The following is a 24,511-nucleotide window of genomic DNA, read 5'->3' on the forward strand; positions in this document are numbered from 1 at the left end:
ACTTTCTGGGATTTCAAGGGTGACCCAATTTTTGAGATATTAATTCCTTCTCCCGGTCACCCTAACATACCCATATATTATTACTTATGCACGTATGGATTTGTGTACGTATTATATTTAATTTGAAGTACTTTTATCAATCGTGCCCTCAAACAGATGGGCGTGGTGGAACGAGTATCAAAATGTTTTTAAAGCTGTTTATTTTAGTCCCAGACGTGACCGAACTTTACATATGGACGTATGTATAAGTGTACTAAATATAAATATCATACACTATACATATGTATGTATGTATGCATGCATGTTCATAAATTTGCATTCTTCGTAATCACATATATATGTATATATGTATGTAGGGGCATGCATTTGTGCCTACAAGAACAGACAAAACTTGATTGCGTTGCACTTCTAAGGCTTTTGTTTCATTTCGTTCGAATCCATAAAAACTCAAAACAATTAAAGAAGTACATAATAAGAGTTTAAGTGTATACATACATACGTACGCATACACAAATGCGGTTGGGCTCGAGAGTGAATCAAAGATTTGTGTGAACTTACTTTGTTATTTTTTTATAAAATTATTTTAAGAGAGATGTGCATACATAACATATATACGTATATGTATGTATATACCACACAATTGAAATAAGCCCTTCTTCACTTAGTCTTTTCAATGCAAAGAAGGTTTGAATCTTCCATCATCGTCGATATAAGCCGGGAATTCCACGCCAAGATGGTCCCTCAAAGATTTGTTAATAAAAAGTAGAGGTCAGCCATCATTCTCATTCGCATATTCATTGCGACATTAGTCAGTTGTTTTTTTCGGTGTAGAGGCATGTGAGGATCAACATAATGATCCGAGTGGTCTTCATCATCATTTAAAGAAAATGGGACTTGTAAAAATGAGCGTTTGGCCTTTTGCGAGCTCAATGATCAAGTGACAGAATATCTTCTCTGCGAATGTGTAGCTCTCGCACAGCTACGTGGTGTGTCTATATTCGTTGGTGATATTGAACAAAAAGCATAAGGAAGTGCTTAAATTCATTGCAAGGCTCCAATTATAGACCCACAGTTAAGAACAATATACATTCGATGGGTACTCACAGACACCAAGTTTTGTAGAAAATTAATTACATTTTCGAAAGACAAAGTCGATTTAAAACATCCCCGCAAACATAATAAATTCAACACCACTGCGCTCATTAACTGGCGTCTTCTAACTCTCAATATTCAACTAACTTCAACCTACCTCACCGATCATTTCCCCTTTCCTACCTCTGCAAGCACTCCGTACACATTTTTTCGCTTTCAGTCTATCGTCGCGCGACATGTGACATGTCACGATATAGAGACATCTTTGGGCATTAGTGGAGCCAGCATACATTCAATATTCTATGAAAATTTGGTCAGCATAATTGACATAATTTGACAATATCTCAAAAAAGGATTCGAGGAAAGGAAAGGAAAATTCAGCCGCGGTGGTTCAAAGCATGTATATGACATCATAACAGGGGGCACATTTTGGATCTATGTACATGAGCAGGAAGCAAAGTAGATATCATCAGTATGGGCGCTCCAAGACGAGCTTAATCCAACTAAAGGTGGAACGTAGAAGAAGCACCTCAAAGCAAATGGTCAAATGGTCAGTTGTTTTTTAGGGAAATTCTGTTATGTCACAACGCGGGCGCTAGAGAAACTTAAAACAGTCAATTCTGAGTGCTACACAACCATTTATTTGCCAAAAGTTTTTGGAGAAAGAAGAAAAACCAACCGCCAAAGACGAATGCGAGTTCTCACGTATCGGCTCAAACAAGAGAGTTTTTGAACACTCATAAGATCGAATTAATGAGTTAGCCACTTTACATCAGTTGTCATCTAATGATTTCTTCACCAAAAAAAAGCGCGAGGTCAACGTTTTTCAAAACATGAAGAAGCCTTTAAACAGCTCATTCTGGAGGTGTCCACTTCTGAGTGTCAAAAGTGCTTTGAAAATTGGTTCAAGCGAATGCAGAAGTGTATTGACACCTGCTCATTAGGAAAGGAACTTTTGCGGCAGACCAAACACAGGATCAATCAACGCCCGAAAAAAACGAATATCAGTGCTCTGGCAACAGTAACCTAAACACATCATTATCTTCACCTAGTTCTAACAATATTATTCAAGTGGACAATTTTCTAAAGGACAATAATATCTTAAATCTAATCTAATTTAATCGGCTCAATATTTGTAATTTGTTTTTATGCATTCTGTCAAAAAATATCGGGAATGGCACATTTAAAAAGCGCCCGTTACACATATGTCTAAATTTTTTTTTTGCTGGATTTTTCGTAAATCTGTCCTGCCGCAGATTTTGAGTGTGATCTGTCAATTAGTTTGTTTTTGACATTTAATTATATAAGTCAGGTGTGCTCTGCGATTTTCACTATGAATAAAAATATGGAACAAAGAATTTGTCTTAAATTTTGTGTTTTGAACGGGATTTTCGTATGCCGAATCGTTGAAAATGTTGCAAAAAGCCTATGGCGAGTGTGCTTTATCAAAAACACGGGTGTACGTATGGTATAAGTCGTGGAAGATTGCCCCGATCTAGTCGCCCATCGAAAGAGAGTTGAATTTCTTTCAAAAAATTCATCGGAAGAAGGTGGCTGAAGACATGCTTGAGCAAGTGAATACGGACCCAACGTTTACCCAGCGCATCATAACAGGTGATGAGACGTGGGCATATAAGTTTAACATGCAAACCAGACAACAGGCGGCTGAATGGCGCTATTCACATGAGACGAAACCCAAAAAATTACGTCAAAGTTGGTCAAAAGTGAAAGTCGTGCTTCTCGTTTTCTTTGATTATCATGGTGTTGTGCACTCGGAATTCATTCCAAATGGTTGTACGTTAAATTAATATTATTTGAAAGTAATGCGACGTCTGAGAGAGAATGTGCGTAGGAAACGGACCAATTTGTGGAAAGAAAACTCATGGATCTTGCACCATGATAACGCACCGTCTCACAAGGCTCGTATTTTGAACACTTGTTTGACCAAAACCTCGGCAAATATCATTGAACAACCATCGAATTCACCGGATTTAGCATCCTGTGGCTTTTTCCTTTTGCCACTCCGCGGACGCCGTTTTGAGTCGATAGAGGCCATTAAGGAGAATTCGCTGAAGGAGCTGAAGAAGATCTTTTCAAACACATCTAAAAGGTGCTTTGATGACTGGACTAATCGTTGGCATATGTGAATTGCTTCGAATGGAGCCTACTTTGAAGGCGAAAAATAAATTTTGATGAATTAGCAATTATTTGGCGTTTTATTGAACAATTACCGGTACTTTTTTGACAGAATGCATTAAGTTTGTTTATTTTGCTTTCTCATATTACTGAACTCAAATAAATCAAAATAATTTGTACTTTAATTTATTATCGTATAAATAAATAAAAATGTATAAAATCATCCAATATATCTATATTTTTTGTATTCTTTTATTATTATGCAAAATATAAAAGCATAAATTTAACATTTTCATCTATACGCAATGCACATATTTAGATAAAGTACGTAATTTCATAAATGCGAAAGGTAATGTATAAGTACGTATGTATGCATTTTATGATTATCAACACACGGTTCGACAAGAAAAACACAATTTTATGGCTTCAGAACAGTCTCCCTGAGCATCAGATTCCACTTTATGAACTCCATCCCTGAAGTGGGAATCGGGAAGGGCTGCAAAATATGCTGTTATGACTTCATCATTTGATGAAAAATGCTTTCCACGCATGCATTTGTTTAGTTCTGGAAATAGATGGAAGTCGCGTGGGACCAAATCTGGTGAATTCGGGGGATGCTCCAACAATTCGAACTTTAATTCATGGATTTTAGCTATTGATGTCCTGATGTAGAAGAATTTTTTTCTTTTTCACAAATTTTTTTCCTTCAGCATTTCTATAAGGATACAATAATATTCAAAATATATTGTTTAACCAATTTGCGAGTAATCTACAAACAAAATTCCTTACGCATCTCAAAAAACTGATGCTAACATCTTCTTGGCCGATTTCTGGACACGAACTCATTTCGGAGCCGAAGAACTAGGTTCACACCACTCTTTGATTTAGGATAATGGTCATAGACCCAAGTCTCATCCATAGCGATGAATCATCACACAAAATCGACTTCATCCTTTCGAAAACGCTCAAAATGCTGCTGAGACAGTCGCATTCGAATGCCTTTTTGTTCCATTGTTAGCGAATGCGGCACCCATTGTGCACATATGAAGCTTTCTGAAACCCAATACTTCAGTCAAAATATTGCTCACACTGCCCAATGAGATGCCTAGGGTTTCTACTGAATCTCTTTCAGTCACTGGACGATTTTTCAATATGTTTTTTTGTATTTTTTCTACGATTTCTGGTGCTGTTGTTGTTTTTGGACGTCCTTGACGTGGGTTGTCTTCAAGGTTTGTATGACCACGTTTAAATTCAGCAACCCATCTTTCTACTGTACTAATAGATGGCGAAAAGTCCTTATACCCTTTCAACATTCGTTCATAAATTTCTGTTACTTTTAAACCTTAAAAAAAAAAAATTCAATTACTGTACAATACTTGATTTTTCCTTTATAGAAAATACTGTGACAGGTCGATACGAAATGATTTGTAAACAAATAATGAATTGGCAGATTGAAATGACTTATTGAGCAACCACCTAGTATTTATACAATTAGAACATTCTCATTATGTTTTTACAATAATCCATATTATAAAGGTGAATGTCTGTACGTTGTCCGCGCATCACTACGAAACGACAACACCAAATGACGTAAAAAATTTTATACATTCATATTTTCACCCACGGAAGGTTATAGGCATGTTTTTATGATGGAACTCCCTTCCCACAAGGCCGTGCCACCACTCTCATTCGTCACTAATAATCGAATATTTGCTTAAATTTAATCTAAAAAATCTTAGTTTTTCCTATTTCCCACTATTTATAGCACACTCTAGACTTCATAATCCGCATAAGCTGTTCAACTATGACCCAAATGCAAAGTTCAAAAACGGTTTGAGATAGAAAATTAATAAAAATAATTTTGCTTGATATTTTTCTGATTGGTTGTTTTGATTTTATTCAACGAGGCAAAGCAACGGATGCCAGGTATTGTAATATTATGGTTATTAATGAAAAATTATTTTCTAAGAAATTATTGTTTGTAATTCTTTTATATACATATCCTAAATCCCTCAAAACTACTCCTACGCGATCGGGGCCGCGGGTTAAAGCTAGTATATTTATAATATTTACGAGGTTACAGCTGATATTGTTGTTTATTTTTTCTTCTTCTTTTCGTCTTCTGGTGATTCGACAAATTTACCAAATCTACTGAAAACCAGGAAATTATATTTCGCTGGTAATGCGCCAACTTCATCGTCTGCACTCAAGATTTTAGCGATATTTTCTTAAGTCTACGGCATTGCGAATACCAAACTCATTAGAGCCAAGACAAACATCTTTAAGAAGATGCGTACAGTACATTGCCTTAATTCCGCGCAATGCTTCAACAAGTACCACAAATTATCGCTAATGTGGCCTTAAGTTGAGAAAAACATTACAATTTTATGTATATGCCAATATATTTTATATGCACATTTTAACTTGTATGCATACATATAAGTTGTTCCAAAGGTAAGCTATTTTTAGTTAATTTTCGTTTTTTAATAAGGAACCTCTGTTTACTGATTAAAACACTTGACACGAAACATCTTGACATTAGTTTTCGTGTTGTTGTATTGGTGCACATGTACTGATCATATAACTACAGTTAAAGCCACATACATAGCATATTTTTTTGCTTTTGACAGATATAAAGGATAGATGTGATTTGGTGTGCTTGGCGATTTTCTGCTAATAAAAAAATCTGAATTTTTTGATCAAAAATAGCATCGTAGTTTTTCCTCAACCATTGTATTCACTGGACTCGGGCCCTTCCAACTTTTTCTTGTTTCCAAAAAAATACCTTTGAAAATACGAAGATTTCTCACAATTGTGGATATAAAGTTCCCATCGTACGAAGAGCTCAGAGCATACCAAAGCTCCCTTCGTTGAGAGGAGGTTCGTGGTTTGGCACAAAACGTTGGCACAATCGTATTACCATATATCTAAGGGAGTTTACTTTGAAGGGTGCAAAATAGATATTGTTGAATAAATGAATATTTTTCGAGAAAAATAAAAAGTCTAAAAGTCACCTTACTTCTCGGACACACATACGCGAGGTATAAATAGCGCAACAAAAATTTTTTAAGCCAAGATTGCACATTTAAGATATACCATCTTGATCAAAAAGTTTCCGGAACAATCGTCAGGTGACGCTCTAAATCAACTGATTTGAGTCATCTAAGGTCATCTGCCACATTTGTGATTCACATTAAAGTTATGCCGTCTTGAGTAAATGTACCTCTGCAGAAGTTTTAGATTTAAACAAATTTTTTTAATTAATTTGAATTTGCAACAACGAGTTTGCATTAAATTTTGCATTAAAAATGGATTTCATGGTGCGAAAACCTAAGAAATGTTGGGAAACTGTTTCGATAATGATACTATAAAGAAAAAACCCGTTTACGAGTGGTATGAACGCTTCAGAAGAGCCCATCGAGCATGACGAACGTAGTGGCAGACCAGCGACATCGAGAACTGATGAAAACATCGATAACGTGAAAGGAAAATTAATCTAAATAACCACAAGTTAAGCATCAGGGAGTTGGCAGAGGCCTTGAACATTACTTGTGGACATTATAGTTAATGATTTGGACTGCAAATGACCTGAATTTCATTCAAAAAAGCGTTGATATCGTCAAAGACATGATTTCCAAGGCTGAATCCGAACCAACATTCATACATCATTACTGGAAACGAAACGTAGGTTTATGAGTACGACACCCAATCCAGACATCATGCGAGTGGGTGGAGAGCTCCAAATGAACCAAAACCAACACAGTCATGTTGTTTTCAGTCAAGAAAGAAAGCGATGCTCACTGCTTTTATGTATTTAAAGATTTTTAAGGATTATAATACATCACGAATTTACGAATTTTTGCCAGAAATTCCGACAGTTAATAAGGCGTATTATTTGTCCGTTATGAGACATTTACGTGAAGCAAACCGTCAAAAAAGAGAGGATTTGTGGGAAAACAGCTCGTGGATTTTGGACCATAATAATGCACTATCCGTAAACGGGAACCAAGAACGAAATGAATACCATCTAAATATAGAACAGCCACCGAATTCAGATGGCTCTGGTGGCTATACCGAAAATATAGTTCTAGAAAAGTTTCGAGAGTTGGATGCTAGCATAGGTTGCAGTTGATGGGGAGTACGTTGAAGGCGATAATATCATATTTGAGGAATAAACTTGTATTTTGAATTTTCTGAATATATTCCGCGAACTTTTTAATCAAGGTAGGATATATTTTTTATTAATTTTGATCTAATTTAATAAGAAAACCAATATTTTGAACAACCGAAATTATAAATTTAAGCTAATCCAATACATATGTAGTTGCTATACAATTGCATTGAAATATTTTATAAAAAATATCAGTTTTTTGCAGTACAACTAAAAATTTGGCCCAATTAATATACCTAGACTGTGCGTTGAGTAAAGTATTGATGCAATTAAGCACTTTTTACTGTATTCACTTAAAATAATATTAGTTTATATAAGTATATAAATACGTCTGCGCTATGGTGTGTAAATAAATAAAATTGTGACGTTCTTTCGCGCCCCTTTCCCGCTGGCACCGCCGTTTGATCGACTTTCTGCGCACTGTGGGTGGTGAAGTCGATTATAGCAATGCTGTGGATGGCGGCGATGTTACCAGATATGAAAATATTTATTTTTGCTACTTTATTGTTTTATTTCAGTATCTTAACTTAGTCTCTTGAAGGGACCCTGAAGCGATTTTGATGGACGAAGAGGGGAAGAGAGTCGATTTAAACTGTTCAATTATAAGAACTGAGTTTGGTACAGCTTTTTTGTTACTTGTATGCCGCACAATTAAACACCGTACATATTTACGCTCAATTCATCACTTCTCGACAATCTAAAGACGTTGGAGAATATGAAATTAGATAATTGGCTCAGACCCTATGGTCTATCATTAGATTTTGAAGGTGTATTGTGTGGCCTGAATTGTTATAATTTATTTTTGTGTATTTATTTATTTTTTTTACTTAAAATATCATAATAAATAATCATACTACAAAATCAAGTCAACTAGCAGCAGAAGCTATCGGCCTGTTGTTTTTGTTGATCAACAAAAAGAATTAACGAATCGGTTCTTTATTTGAAGTTTTCCAATAGGCCCTCCATTTCAAGTTTATAAAACTTGTTGTATTTTTTAAGCTCTTTTCAAGCAACTAATCTCGAGTTGGCTGAATTTAATGCTCCAAAGTACAAGGTTCCTTATCGAAAGATTTATAATTTTTGCAAATGGCGTCGTACGTCAATCATATTTGACACTAGTGAACGAGGCAGCTAGACAGCAGTATACAAAGAGGCAAGCAATAGAGCGCGTAAAAGTCAAAATAAAGATTTCCATCACTCAAAATAATTTTTTTTATTTAGTAAAAAAAGTTACTCAAAGACAAAATTGGATGCTTAATTTGCTGTTCAGGTTGCAAATAATAATTAAAGGAGAGATCTTTCTAGCCTTCACCAGAGCGAGAGTGTCGCGGCAGCTGCGGCAAACATAGTAATAATTCCAATCACTCCAAGTGAATGAGAGATAGGTTATATATTTTCTTTTCGATCTTAGGTCAGATTTGTAATGCCGTCCCCGAAGTGTGCGCCATATCGACTCTGTTCAATGAATATAGATATTAGCCGTACGTCCAAATAATGAGAAGTACTGAGCATAATTTGTAGAACATTTGATAATAGGATGAAATGCAGCATTTTGGATGGCAGTCGACTGCATCTACACGGATACCTCCAAATCATTTGATATCGATATCATCGGCCTTAACAACCGCGCTGTTAGTTCTGCCTTCTCCAAATTGGATAAAGAGGCACAGCGAATGGGTCTGGTGGTGAACGAGGACAAAACGAAGTACCTCCTGTCTTCAAACAAACAGTCGGCGCACTCGCGTATCGGAACCCACGTCACTGTAGACAGTTATAATTTCGAGGTTGTAAAGGACTTCGTCTATTTAGGAACCAGCATTAACACCGATAACAATGTCAGCCTTGAAATCCAGCGTAGAATCTCTCTCTACTTTGGACTAAGTAGGCAATTGAGTAGTAAAGTCCTCTTTCGACGAACAAAACTAACACTCTACAAGACTCTCATCATGCCCGTCCTAACGTATGGCACAGAAACGTGGACGATGACAACATCCGATGAAGCCAAACTTGGAGTGTTTGAGAGAAAGACTCTGCGCAACGAGATTTGACAACGGCGAATATCGCAGGCGATGGAACAATGAGCTGTATGAGCTTTACAGCAGCATAGGCATAGCCCAGCAAAGAAAGGTCCAACGGCTTTGTTGGCTTGGCCATGTCGTGCGAATGAATACAAACGCTCCGGCTCTGAAAGTATTCGATGCGGTACCAGCTGGTGGTAGCAGAGGAAGAGGAAGGCCTCCTCCGTGTTGGAAAGATCAGGTGGAGAAAGACTTTGCTTCACTTGGTGTGTCCAACTGGCGCCGGTTAGCACGAGACAGAAACGACTGGCGCGATTTGTTAAACTCGCCCAAAATAGCGTAAGCGGTTATCGCGCCAATCAAGAAGAAGAAGAATGATGCTTGCATTAACCTACTGAAATCTTGTATATATTCTTATTTAATTTGTGAAAGAGTTTGTTTTATATAAAAAAAGAGAATGTAAAAGCGTTAGGTATGGTTAAATCAGTAAATTATCCGTCGTCGACTCAATGGTTCTTACCCACTTAAGGAGCCAACTCATTCAACTTACTCATTCAACTTACTCTTCGACTGTTGCACTCATTTGTATCATACACTCTGTTTGTACATATGTGTTGCTGAGACTCATAGTTTGAAACTTTGTGCCGGAGTGGTAAGTTGGATCGCAAAGTAATGAAAAATTGTAGGCATTTTAAAAGACTCACCATATTAAGTGAGAAAAGTATTTATAAATATTGTTTATGTGCACGTACATATTTACAATATCAATGTCCAGGTGTTCCTCATGTCACGAAAGACTAATGATGGGTGGCTGTTTTTTCCCAGCGGAATGCTAACATTGCATCCAAAAGATTTCGCTAAAATACAAATCCATGGATTCCCACGGATTCGAACCCAGAATCTTACGAGTGGTAGTCACACACCAACGGCAGCCGCTGAGTTGATTTACTCACCTTGAAAAGCGACAAAAAATTTAGCTTTTCGGCATTGTAACTGTAGAACTGGCTCTAATGCGGGCCACAAATGGCAAACACATCCAAACAATCCGTTGAAACTCATTCTGCCACACACTTGTGGATTTGTTAACAATTTTAGTTTCACGCTAATCGCCGGAAAAAAATATTTATAATGTATGGCATTTATTTGTGCATGAAAAGAAGGGAGGAAAAGAAGAGAAAAAAATTCGATCAATTTGGGTGCAGGACTGCTTAGTGTTTCCATTTGTCCGCTCAAGTGCACACTTCAAAATTTGAAAAGAAATGAGAAAAATCGTCAACTTCGCCACACACACGCAACCGATTGCAAGTTGATAAATTTTATCAATTTTCGATCGGTTTGCCAACTGCGCCACACACGCATCAGTCTGCTGAAATTTCAACCGATTGTTTGGATTTGTTTTCCGTCTGTGTCCAGCTTAATTGAGAAATCAAACTCTAACTCGACTAATATTTAGTATACTTTTAAATAAAGTATCCTCTAACTTATTTAGACCCGGCTTTAAGTTGACTATTATTATGCGCCATAGTACCTAATATTAACATTTTATTGGTTTTGAGTTACTCTTAAAGATTCGCAAGATATTATAATATAAAAATTTACGAAAGTCGAGCTTTTATTTCCATAACGTTAAAAAAAACAACACGGCAACATTCATTATACTTACATACATATATGTATGTGAGTAAAAGTGCACGATTCCAGTAATGACGGTGATGATGGGGACTTTTGTACATTTGGTGTAAATAAATAGAATCTGATTAAAGGGTAACTTGCCACTTTGGCGCCATGAAATTTTGCGTAACACGCAAAGCTAAGTGTTTGTTGCGAACAAACTTTCACTCACTCCCTCTCGCACACTTATACGTATAACACATATATATACATACATACATACACTTGTATTTCACTTGTTTACTTTAACGATTTCTTCATAACTGTTATAAACACATATGTTTATTCATGTTTAAAAAGGGCTTTAGCTCAAATCACATGTAGAGTTATTCCTGTAAGAGGAACAATTTTTGTGTGGACTGAATGCAACTAAATTTTCGAAGTTTAAGAAACGTCACTCCAGTACGTACAGTAGCGATTGTCGTCGCGTAAATAGAATTCAGCGCGTGCTGGTATGAATCGCCGCGTAACGCTACATTGCAGATAGCAATTTACATGCTAGGGTTCTATCATGCGACTGTCCATTTTAGTTTGTTTCCTAACGAAAGACAGGGGTGAATAATGGGAGGTAAAGAAAAAATATGTTCACAAATTGTGAAAGAAGTGCGCATTGGGTTCTTTTAGAGAATAACCGAACGTCGGCTTCAGCTTTGACAACAAAATTTCAGTTCGGTATCGATTCGACTTCGGCCAAATAAGAGCTAAGCTTTGGCCGAACATTTTTCTCAATTCTTTCTTTTTCATCTTTCTCAATTCTTTTGAATATCATCTGCTTCTCCATCGAATGCGGCTAATAAGCAATCGTCTAGTGATCCAATTCAACTCCATATCGGTAGATGGTTAAAATTGGAGCTTTATTGCTCCAATTTTTGAAAATGAATAAATGAAAAAACTTTATTAAAAATTAATAACCTACTTTTTTTAATTTGCCTAAATTATTTTTAAAGTAAGTACTTCGCATTCGCATCCATCCATGTCTAAAATTCTATACTCTCAGCATGCCTAATATGTACATACATATAAACTATAATTACAGATACAGATACAGATTACAACCAGAAGAGATCAAACAGCTGATATCAGGTCAAAACTTTGTGTGCTTCACTAAGCTAAGTGACTGAGATGGTTTGGAGACCCACTAAGAATGGGTGACAGCAGAATTACGAAAAAGACCTTCAACACTATTATGGGCAGTCAAAAGTATGGAAGGCCGCCAAGTATGCCGCCAAGTATGACCGCCATGTATGCCTTACAAGAGCTAAGTAGGCAATTGAGAAGTAAAGCCCTCTCTCGACGAAAAAAACTAACACTCTACAAGGCTCTCATCATGCCCGTCCTAACGTATGGCGCAGAAGCTTGGACGATAACGATATCTGATGAAGCGACGTTTGGAGTGTTTGAGAGAAAGATTCTGCGGGCCTTTGCACGTAGGCGATGGAACAATGAGCTGTATGAACTTTACGACGACATGGACACAGTGCAGCGTATAAAGATACAGAGGCTTCGTTAGCTGGGTCTTGTCGTCCGAATGGAAACAAACACTCCGGCTCTGAAGCAGAGGAAGAGGGAGGCCGTTGGAAAGATCAGGTGAAGAAGGACCTGACTTTACTTGATGTTTCTAACTGGCGCCGGTTAGTAAGAGACAGAAACGACTGGCGCGCTTTGTTAAACTCGGCCAAAATCGCGTAAACGGTTATAGCGCCAAGCAAGAAGAAGAAATGCTAGGAGAAGCGACGCAATGAACCGAGTCGTAAGGCGTGCGATTATGAAGGAAGCACTGGCTCACCCCCAGCTGTAGTTGCATGATGATGATGAAATTATAATGAAATACATAAAACAACAACTTAACAGTCACAACTTAAAACGCCTCAAATGCGTAGGAGGCAAAAAACGATTGATGCTGTGCAAACGGCGCTTGCTATACAAAACAGCCTTAGCACTACGAGTATTTGCAGTTGTGGGAATTAGACCCACGGTGTGTAAAAAACTGAAGACGGCGCCTTCCGAAAACCGCTACTTTATTTTTTCCTATTTTGAGAACAGATGATGTCATCACTTTAAATAAAGAAATTGTTTTCCTTTTGTTGTTCCTTTACTTGTTTGTAATTACTCAGTGAATGGCTTGGTAATATTGTGAAGCGCTGGTGTTAAATTGTGAAAACACGAATTATAAAAATATCTTCGAATGCAATTTTTTTTCCGATGACTCGGTGACATGATATTGTGTGCTTTTGCTTACTCTTCCTATTCTGCTGTCTGCTTATGCCACAGTGAATTCGGAAGGGGCAATCTTGACAACAATCAGACAGCAACGAAGTAACTTGAGTTGATTTATTCTTATATCGTCAACCAAAAATACCTCAGTTTTGTCGTAAAAAACCACTGCCACTTTGATTTCATGTGGTGACAAGGACGCGCCGGATTTTCTAAAACATTTAAGAACTTATTGATGTTGATGCAGTTATGGGAATGTTTATGGTGTTGCAACAGCCAACACAACTTGGGACCAAGAATGTCTTCTTATTAGGGCCTTCCGCTCCTCTCACCATTCGGTTTCTTGTTTTTTTCTTAGAATAATAAACACATCTCTCCTTCTTTTTCAATTCCTCATGAGACCCAACAAGATTCGCATTGCGCTCTATCGTAGTACCGCCGAGTAGACAGCGTTATTTCTTTCTGCTGCAGCGCGACATTCTTGTAAAAGGGATATGCATTTGGTTGAGTAGTAATCTCTGAGATGCTCAATTTCAATTGCTGCCTGGATTTTTAACTGCACGTTTTGTGACCAAAGTCGCTGTTGGTGTAGAAGTCACCGAAGAGGTTTTTGAATTCTGCCACGATATAAAGTGATGAAGTGCTCGTTGTGAAATAATTTAGGGGGTGTAGCCAAGATCAGACCGTTAACCGGCTCTCAGCGATTTTGAAAGAATCAGCTGATTGGCTGACGTAATCGGGGTCATGACAGCGGTTTGTTTACGAAAAAACTGAGATTGTGTTGGTGATATACGAAAAAACCCTATACCTTTCTCGCTCATGTCGCCTCGTTGCTGTCTGAACAATGACTGATTGGACGAGTGTGTGAATACGTATGAAATGAGCGGAAAGAATTATGCTGCCGAATATCCGGTGACGGATTGGATTGGCCGATTGGCCAAACCTGGTAATCCATCATCGTTGGAAGTGCTCATAGAAGTGCTAAAACGTATAATATTTGTGAGCCGTTATAAGGTTTAACGGAATGAGCACAGTTTCATACCGATTAAGCTTTATTTCTTCTAAACCAATAGGCAATGTAAGCAATTTTCCCAAGTATTTATTAATATTACAAATATACGCTCGTAAACCTAATAAACATACATACAAACAAGGATTTTATAGCAAGCTGCCCTAAAGCGAAATATACCTACCTACATATAAACACACATACATCCATCCTTAACTTGCAAATGTAAAAAAAAACAGCAAATATAACAACAACAAAGGTGGTGAGTCCCATAGCTCAGCATAGAAAAATTATGACACTTTTAATTCAATCTATTTCCTTCGCCAGTGGGGTTCGCACTTGCATTGAATTTTTAACAAGCTCAAAGTACTTAACTCGTCTTTTAAATCATTCACTGTGAAGGCTTAGTCTAAAATAAGAACAAAAAGAAAAACAGAGCGAAGAATATCAAAAGGCAAGGAGTGTAAAAAGAAAGCGGTAGAAAAGCCTGCGGTTATTGAAATTCTGATAAGGCTGCTTTAGTGTGAAAAAAAAAATTAAAAATCACAATGGGAACAAATACAGTTATAATAACAATAACGATAATAATCGCGCAACTTCAATCTAGCGGATGGGATTTGCTTGTGTTAGCAGCACTTCAGACAGTATTACCAGCATTGAAGCGAAGCCCAGTGGGCGTGTCTGCCTCGCCCTATTGGCCCACTCGCACTTGGCGACGGCAGTCAGCCAGCAGCCCACGTCCGTCAAATGTCAAATGTCAATAACAACACGCTACTTTCTGCATGCTGATTAAGAACCGCAAAATTTGCCGGCAATCGCTAACAAATGCTTCCATTCTAAGTAAACATTTTTCAACAAATCTCTACGAACGTGCATATGTATGTACATATTTACTTGCACATAGAGTCAATTTACAGCTATGCATACAAAAAAAAAACCGTGAAAAACCTTAAAAAATATTATATTATTCACTCCCAATAAAGGAGACTCTAAGCACACGATTAAGAAGTGCAATACTTTTCGACTATTTTACTAGCTTCATTGGGATCCAAATTACTGCAATAATTTTTGTTAAACATGACTGGGACTAAGAAAAAGTTAGTCTTAATGCGTTTGGCTAGTCATGACTGGGTAGTTGTTTTCTTTTAATCACTTGAATGCAGTAATTTTATTGCAACCAATTTGAAACGGTTTGCGGTTGAAATCTGACACTTAATTTATAATCTAAGCTAAAGTTTGAATTTTTGTTGTTTCTATTTTGGAAAACTAGAGTAAATAAGAGCACAATAAATGTTACGTTCCTCGTTCTCTGAAAGCGAAAAACAAAAAACACGTTAAGCAACAAAAGAAAACAATAAGCAGTTCACTCTTTCACCTCACCTGCGCATATTGCATATTCCCACGTTCTTCAAAAGCATTTAGCTAAGGCCCACCGTAGATTGGAAATTGCACTAACTGAATTTTGTTTATTTTATATTTATGTAACAAGTGATTTCATGTCAGCCTTATATCCAATAAGATTCTTTATTAATTTTAACTATTTCCTAACTTAGTTGTCAAAAACCATTTAATCGCTCTAATTGTGCGAAATTTCAGCCGGTTCAAACTAGGGCCTTCACACAAAAAGTTGACTTTATTTTATATATAAGATAATTTCATGGTGTTTATTTTTTGAATATGATACGGCGGCCGCCGGACCATTCGGAATTCGGAGAGAACGTATGTAGGTTCGAATTTCCGTGAAACACCAAAAGGAAAAAACGGTTTTTGTTTTAGTAGCGGTCGCCCCTCGGCAGGCAATGACATCTCCGAGTTGGTTTCTGACATGGAAAAGCTGCTCCTAAAAAAATATATGCCGCTCGGAGCCCACTTAAAACTGTAGGTCCCTCCACTTGTGGAAAAACATCAAGACGCACACGAAAAATAGGAGGAGGATCTCGGTCAAACATCCAAAATAGGGTGTACGCGCTAATTATACATATATATATATCTATACTAATGTTATAAAGAGGAAAACTTTGTTTGTTTGTTTGGTTGTAATGAATAGGCACAAAAACTACTGGACCGATTTTTATTTTGGAAATAGGGCTCGAGATATAGGTCAAAACGTGGAAGCGGGTAACCTTCGGATGTGTATGTACAATATGGGTATCAAATGAAAGCTGTTGGTGAATGCTTTAGTCCAGTGTATTTTTCATGCCGCTCCGTGACTAGGGTCTCGAGATAGAGACCAAACCGTGGACCCTAGAATGTGTTTGTACAATATGGATATCAAATTGAAGCTGTTGGTGAATGCTTTAGTACAGAGTATTTTTCATGCCACTCCGTGACTGGGGTCTCGAGATATAGGTCAAAACGTGGACCCGGGTAACCTTTGGTTGTGTATGTACAATATGGGTATCAAATGCAAGCTGTTGATAAGTGCTTTAATACGGGGTAATTTCCATACCTATTGATGACTAGGGTCTGGAAATATATGCCAAAACGTGGACCCGCCGTGTCTTTGAACCGAATCAAACCAAACTTACGCACATTGTTAAGTAAGTATTGAAAATGGGTTTCGTAAAGTTTGGTTGTAATTCGGAGCAGTGGCAACGGGTACAGCGTTGTTTTGAACCAGCAATAATATCGCTTCCTTTTTTAACGCTTGGGGCGGAACTGAACTGTCAAATTGACAGTGTGAGTTACAATGTGTCAATATTTCTTTCTGATTTGGATGCCATAAGGAAAAAACGTAAGTGCAACATGTAAAAATTGTTTGTGAATTTTTTTGGAGTGGATTTTGGAACAGTGAATAATTTCTTACGAAATTTGAGAATTTAATGTGAAATCCGAATGAAATTATGTGTTCGTGGAAAAAAAATTTTTTTTCGTTTTTTTTTTGATAAATATAAATGGATAATGGTTAAAAAAGCTCCAATGTTTAATAAAACATATAAATTGAAACGAAAAATTCATGGATGATCAGGAAAAAAGACGATTGTTTCTTAGTTATTCATATGCGTTGATTTGAAATTTAAAAACAATCTTCTTTTTTCCTGATTTGTTTATTGTATTTTGTTTATGCCAAAGCGCTTGAATAAAGAATAAAGAAATAAATAATATGAAATTCATATATTTTCTGTTCTAAACCATATCTATTCTATTTTAGTGTGCCCAGCGAAGGGGGCCGGGTTTGCTAGTATATATATATATACGGTATATGACTCCCGCGGCTACGAGCTACATGGTCCATTCGATCAGTCCAATTTCTGACAACTTTTTCCAATAAATCTGAATAATAAATTTAAACGATGGTGATTTGGCTTCAATTCTTGCAAGAGCTGTGAGCCAAGATTCTTACGTACATATTTCCACGTAGTCGAAAGGCAAACGCCAACAAGTTGAGAACGCCAAAGAATCGACTTTTCGACGTCTTGTTCAACAATTCGCTCTATGAACTTCGCGAAAAGATTTTTTTGTTTCAAAGTAAATTTTCACAACTTGCAGCGTTTCTCTGGCATTGAACGATTCATGATGGTTTGTTACTCAACAGAAATATCACCAAATTTTGCCATTCCCAGCTGTCAAATCATAGTTATCAATATCGATGGTTGCAGCTAAAAAACACTCGAAACTTAGAACAAATAAAAATAAAAACATTTGAAACTTATATGAATGATTGATGCCTGAGCACTGAAAGAATCAGTGTTGAATACATGTTAGTCGAATTGACTAAGAATTAGCATATGTGCATATAAAGTAGCACTAGTTCTCTAGGGCTAATACCATTTTTAGTCAGGGAAAATTAAAAATTTAAATTTATAATAAATTTTCTATCCCATTGAAGTTGGACGCAACAGCATTTCAAATGAGTGAATGAAAGATGCAAGGCTCGAAATACATAAAATGGCGAGGAAATAATAAAAATTTAATAACTTTAGAATCGTAAGTTTGCCCAATGGCCGACACTTCGCCCTAATACTTTTTTTTGTCCTACTAAATATTTTAGAAGTAGTTAATACTAATCCTACTCACTGGCACCACTACCTTAAATGCATTACATCAGGTTCTATCTAGCCTAGATTTTTGCTGCCTGCCTGTAATAGTGATCTGTCAGGAAACCAACTTTTTATCTTATGTCTACTTTACGCATTTCTCTATTGTTTATGCAGTAAAAGGTTTGTAAGCCTTTTGGCTTGACGGAGTTCTTGTGTGATCTCCTAATGTGTAATTCTTTGAGCTTCTGCCTAGTTGGTACCCCAGTATTGTTCTGGGCCGAGAAAATCCGCTACCGAACCCCACCCTAGAGAGTTCATTAGCAATTTCAGCACCTTTTATTCCAGAGTGACCCGGAACCTAGAAAAGTACAATTTTATTTGTTGCACTAACTTGATTAAGGTTGTTAAGGCATACGTAAACTAGTTTCGATTTCACAGAATGTGAAACTAGTGCTTTTAATGCAGCTTGACTGTCCGAGTACATAGCTATGTGGTTTTCAATATATCTCCACAGTTCACTTCGTGAAGTAGATACTTCGCATGCACAGACTCTCAGACATTCACAATCAACGCGGTTGAAAATATTTTCAATGAAGCTTCCCCTATAACCAAAATCCATAACAAACAAACTAATGTTGATATGGATCCCTGGTCAGGTTGCTACAAGCAGTAACCGCATAGCCGATGAAACTGTAAAATACGTCACCGAAGCCCCAGTGCTATTCGAAGTAAACTATTTTGTATCTGATATTAAAAAACTTTCAAGAGTTATTAATTCAATGAGCAAAAACGCCACTGGGTTAATTACGAGCATCAGTACCAACGAATAACTCCGAACAGAAGCGCGCTTATGTATCCATCTGAGTGCTCAAAAATGAAAATCCAAAAATACACTCGATTACGGATGGACCACACGTCTAACGCACGGGCACCTAATGAACAACCTCACTAATACAGCTTAAACAGATAATAACACAATACGTGACTTGCTAAAAAACATAACACTTAATATAATTAAAAAGTTATGAAAATATTGTATTATCAGAATGCCACATGTGTCATGACATATAATTCTACAACATTGGTGTGATTAAACGTAAGACCGAAAATCTTACCTGTTAATTTTAATAGCTGTATGTAAAATAAAATGTAAAAATGTGCATTTTCATGTTTCAATAATTTTTTTTTTATTTTGTAGGTAAGGGCATCAATGACTGCTTACAAATATCGTTACTCAGTTATGACTGCAAAATGACTTACCAGCTATGAATAACAGAAAAGACTAGTGACTACAATTCTGCAGTCTTTGCTCAAAAGCGGACTGAAAGGCTACAGCTAAAAATTGTTATTCAATGAATATGACTGCGGCGAGCTTAAGCCGCGTTGATTGCATTACTGTACACTTCTGCACGATACGTTACCATATTGATACTTTCACCATTCGACATCACTATTTTTTACTCGTTTTAAAACATTTTTTTTTTTGTGGATGGCTTCGAGTTTTAAAGGAAAAATATATGTATGTAATACAAGTTTTTATACTATGACGGACGGAAAATAGTATTGCACGGACGCCATACTGTAAGCATTTTGCGCGATGGCATTAAATTTGCGCTTCCTGTTTTATTGTTAAGTAATTCGGGCGCTGTAGCTGAATGGGTTGGTGCGTGACTACCATGCGGGAGTGCGTACGTTCGAATCTCCGGGCATAAAACAGTAAAATGGTAGAAAAAGATTTTTCGAATAGCGGTCGCCCCACGGCAGGCAATGAAAAAGCTCCTTATAACAGCCATTCGGAGTAGGCTTAAAACTGTAGATCCTTCCATTTGTGGAACGTCATCAAGACGCACGCCACAAATAGGAGGAGGCGCTCGGCCAAACACCTAACACAAGCGTGCACTCCAATTATTTATTTATTTCATTTTTTGTTTTTTTTTTCAATTTAACCAGAAGTGGCGAACGTTTGTCAAATAAGTTTTTTCACACCATTCGCAACGGAATCAACTGAAGACTGAACAACTTTTTGTTGAGAGTTAAGAAGTATATAAAAATTAAACAAGTAAGGAAGTGAGCTGCTGTTAATCTTTGGATTCAAACAATCTCTTCAATTAATCACAGAACATACTCGCAAAAATCGTATGCGAAAGGAAGAGATTAGAGGAATATGCGACCCGCACGACATTTTTAGGTGGAGCCGAAGACGAAGAAGTGAATGAAAAAATCAGGTGCTACGCAAGACCGACAATGAAATGACTAATGACTTTAAGCCGATGACTACGATGACGCACTCCCAAATGAATGGAATGAGTGCTAGACATCCAGCTTTATCGATAATGAATATTTTGTTGCATACAATATAATATTATACAAACAAATTGAATTTCTGGTACAAAAATTGTTGAAGAACAGGATTTAATCCTATAATAAAGAAGATGAAAAGAAGAGGAAGAAGTAAAGTGTTCGCTAATGAAACTTATGGCTTTTATTATCAGATGGGCGGACGGAAAATTAGTCTTAACATAAACAAAATGGCCGTAGTTTTTATCCGATTCCAATAATATTTATGTTGGTTCTAAAGGAGGTAGTACCAAGCTCGGATGAGTTTTATTAATTAGTTGTCGAGTTACACTCTTATACACAAAAGTGGTGCTTATTTTTTTAAATTTTAGTCGGTTATTGACCGATTTCGCCCATTTTCAGTACCAAAGTTCATTCGAATATGTGTATTATTTTTTGGCATGGCTCGATCGACTCTTCTCAACATTCTGAGCATTTTTGTATATATTTATACTCGAGTCCATATCTTTCTCAATCCCAATCTTTATATGAAAAAAGTTATAACACCCTTGTGTATAAGTGCGCGTGGGTGTACGAGTATAAAAATATATGCAACGCCGCTCGAGTCGTTGTTTGAACTGCTCCTCACATGAAGACCGAAACTGCAATGTGCTTATTTGAAGACGGCATTTATTCGCCTTGTAAGTAGGAATTATCGGGTGATGTGGATTTCTTGAAGCACTTGATATGCCCATGGCAAGACCACCCACATCCATTATTCCTACACGCTGCTTATCCGGGACTGCTTATTATCAGCTAACCTTCATATTTGAAGTCCGTATCACCATCCGCAACCTGTGACCCGTCCCGTAGCCTGCCGCTCGACTTTCGCGGAATTCTACAATTCCGTGATACTGAACTTTGTAAGGGTGTATGTATACGAGTATAATTGGCGCTTGCACACTTTTCGGTAGTTTGACCGAGCTCGCCCTCCTTCTATTTGTGGTGTGCATCTTGATGTTTTCCACAAATGGAGGGGCCTACAGTTTTATGGCGCCTCCGAACAGCAGGTGGTTTTTTATGAGGAAGTTTTTCATGGCAAATGTGCACTCGGAGGTTTCCCATAGTCCGCCGAGGAGCGACTACTGTTAGAAAAAACTTTTTCTATCCATAGGTGTTTCGTGCTCATGGTATCGAACCTGTGCAGTTCCGAATAGTAGTCACGCATAAACTCACTCGGCTACGGCGGTCGCGGTAAATTGGTACTCATAAAATTGATCTTTGGTTGATTAATCCTTCGGTTCCGTCGTAGTGTGGCCGTTAGTGAGTGGGATGGATATGAGTTTGGCGGATATTGTGACAACCCGCCCCTCGTTCTATAGTTCTTGACGGTAAAGTCACTATATCAATCAACATCATTCGTTCGCTCTATTTTATTTGACAGTAAAATCATATATCTTGGAAATGGAACACTCGATCAAAGGTACCGGTTTTATAAAACAAATAAATAAATTTTATTTCTGAGCAGAAAAGTAGTGAGAAAAAGTAGTTTTGTTAAAAAAAAACCCGACTAGCGACTGCATTGTTTGTATACTATACTGCATTCGTTTCCACGGCAGTCGGTTCTCTGTTACCCAAACGACCCGGATTTATATCCGGCCAAGGATTGCCACTCCAGCAGCATTCCCCGTATGTAAGTATGGGAAATGTTTATGCTGTTACAACAACAACAACTGCATCTTCTGGTGAACAAGTCCGACAAAATACGTCCTAAGAGTTTTCGAAAACTCGCCATTACTGTATTAAGCCAAAGCTGCTCACGGATTGGTTAGAGTTGTGCTTTTTTATGTGAAGGCAAGCTATGGTTACTTGAACTGGTTATTACGGAATGCAATATGTTTTAAGGCCCAAGGAAAAGGATATTTACATAGATTCCAATTTTAAATATGTCGAAGGATCACTCAATAAATCAATAAATACTCACCTATTATATACAGTTTCTTTTGAAGTTCCATCGGCACTGCGAATGACATCAGACGGAAGACTCAACAGTGAGTCTTCCTTCTCAGTAATGACTAGAATTTCGCCTTTATTTATATTTCCTTTCAAAACAAAATATTTGTCCGTATTAGCTGAACGCTTTTGATTAAAACAAACAAAAGTATCTCTTGCTGCGTTAAAATATTGTATGAAATTGCCACATTTTATTGCACACACAACAGTTAAGTTACCGTCATTACAACAATCCTGATTGCCCTTCATGGATTCCAAGGTGCATATGTAATGACGATTAATGATAAAAACGTAATTTTTGTGATTGTATTCATCAATAACAGTTACGCCCACTCCCAACTCCACTACAGTTACGTGCATTTCACCAAAAGCTCTACAAAATTCAGGTCAGCAAAAGGTGAACTAAGATTGTGAAATGCATGTTGTCTGCGTGGAATGAAAATCATGTAAAACTTTTCTTTTTTTAAGTCTAAGTATAGCAACAAGTCCACACAAAAAGCTTGTTAAACTGATAAGAAAACACCAAAGAGTAATTTATATGCAAATGCGTTCCGGCGCAAGAACACAAATTTTTTAAAAGTTTCGATTGAAGTTTTTTATGTTTTTATTTGTTTGCTATTAATATTTTTACTACTATTTTGTTTTTTTTTCTTGTGTTTTTGCTTTGTAGTTAAAGATAATGAGAATATGAAACTTTGATTACATTACAATTTCAAATGATTATTCGATTCTGGCAGTATCGTGTTAATAAGTGATTGACACCTGTAATTAACATAACTGTATATACTATACAATACATATGTACATGCGTATGTATGCATATTAAGGCGCCTCACCAAAATAAGTTGTGGTTTTTCCAACGGAAATATAAAATTTAAAGGACTTAAGCCTTAAGGACTTAAGACTGCATACAGTAGCATATTTTCTTATTTCCCAGAAGATATACAATAATTGAAAAATTGTTGATGTAGTTTTTTTCAAAATTTATATTAATTTATACAAAAATTTAATTATTTCACCTGTTTTATAACAAAAAAATTAACAAACCAACCAAAAAGCGATATGACAAACGTCTGCACACATCCATTTGATTTGAGTTCACTCAATCAAAGCAAGCATTTCAGTTGATAAATCGTCATTGCTATTACATATTGTTTACTTCGTGGTTTGTCGCTGTTCCTGTCAAGTGGATTAAATAATAAGCCCGAAAAAAGAAATATCCTCTGATTTAAGAAAATTGGTGTTAAGCACAGAAAGGAAATAAATCTTACAGCGAAATTATAAAAATTGCAAATTTAAGCCAAGCAACGGTTCAAACGATTGTTAAAAATCACGAAGAGACTAATTCGTATGAAATATTATATTTCAGCAGGGCACCATGTAAAAAGTCTCTGATTTCAGAAAAAACCGTCCCTTTCGGCTTAAGTTTGCATGGCATTTACTGATGAATAAAAATTTAATATATTTAAATAGGAAGAAGAAATGCGGATATGGAAATGAAAAATTTCAAACCTACTGTCAAGCACGGCGGAGGTAGCGTAATGGTTTGGGGAGCTATAGATGCATCTGGCGTTGGAAAGATGATCTTTATTCAAAGCTCTATGGACCAATATAAATAATATATAAAAAATTGTTGGACAACATTTGTGGCCATTAGTAAATAGAATGTTTGGGTCTTGAACAAGGCTGGGCTTTCCAACAAGGCAACTACCCTAAGCATACTGCACTAAGTGTCAAAGAATGGCTCTCATATTACGCACCCAGATACATAAGTATGTTAATACACCGCCGCAGAGTCCGGATTTAAATCCAATAGAGCATGTTTGGGAGATTTTAGAAAGAAAAATTCAACGAAGTGTAGTAAATGACGCAAAATCGCTAAAAAGAGTTGATGGAAGCATGGAACTAACATAAATAACGCGGGAAGAGC

The 24,511-nt window shown here is 36.8% G+C and overlaps 1 protein-coding gene across 1 annotated transcript in view; it reads right to left on the bottom strand.

Annotated features, from left to right (window-relative positions):
• LOC129248396 (uncharacterized) overlaps nt 1-22,591 on the bottom strand; it is a 63,815-nt gene extending 41,224 nt beyond the window's left edge. Inside the window, exon 1 of the mRNA XM_054887929.1 lies at nt 22,553-22,591. Within this exon, the coding sequence (XP_054743904.1) occupies nt 22,553-22,583 (31 nt within the window). The 5' untranslated portion in view covers nt 22,584-22,591. The remainder of the gene's footprint in view (nt 1-22,552) is intronic.
• Nucleotides 22,592-24,511: the final 1,920 nt, after the last annotated feature.

Source organism: Anastrepha obliqua, chromosome 5 (genome assembly GCF_027943255.1).
Source record: "Anastrepha obliqua isolate idAnaObli1 chromosome 5, idAnaObli1_1.0, whole genome shotgun sequence".
Taxonomy (NCBI): domain Eukaryota; kingdom Metazoa; phylum Arthropoda; class Insecta; order Diptera; family Tephritidae; genus Anastrepha; species Anastrepha obliqua.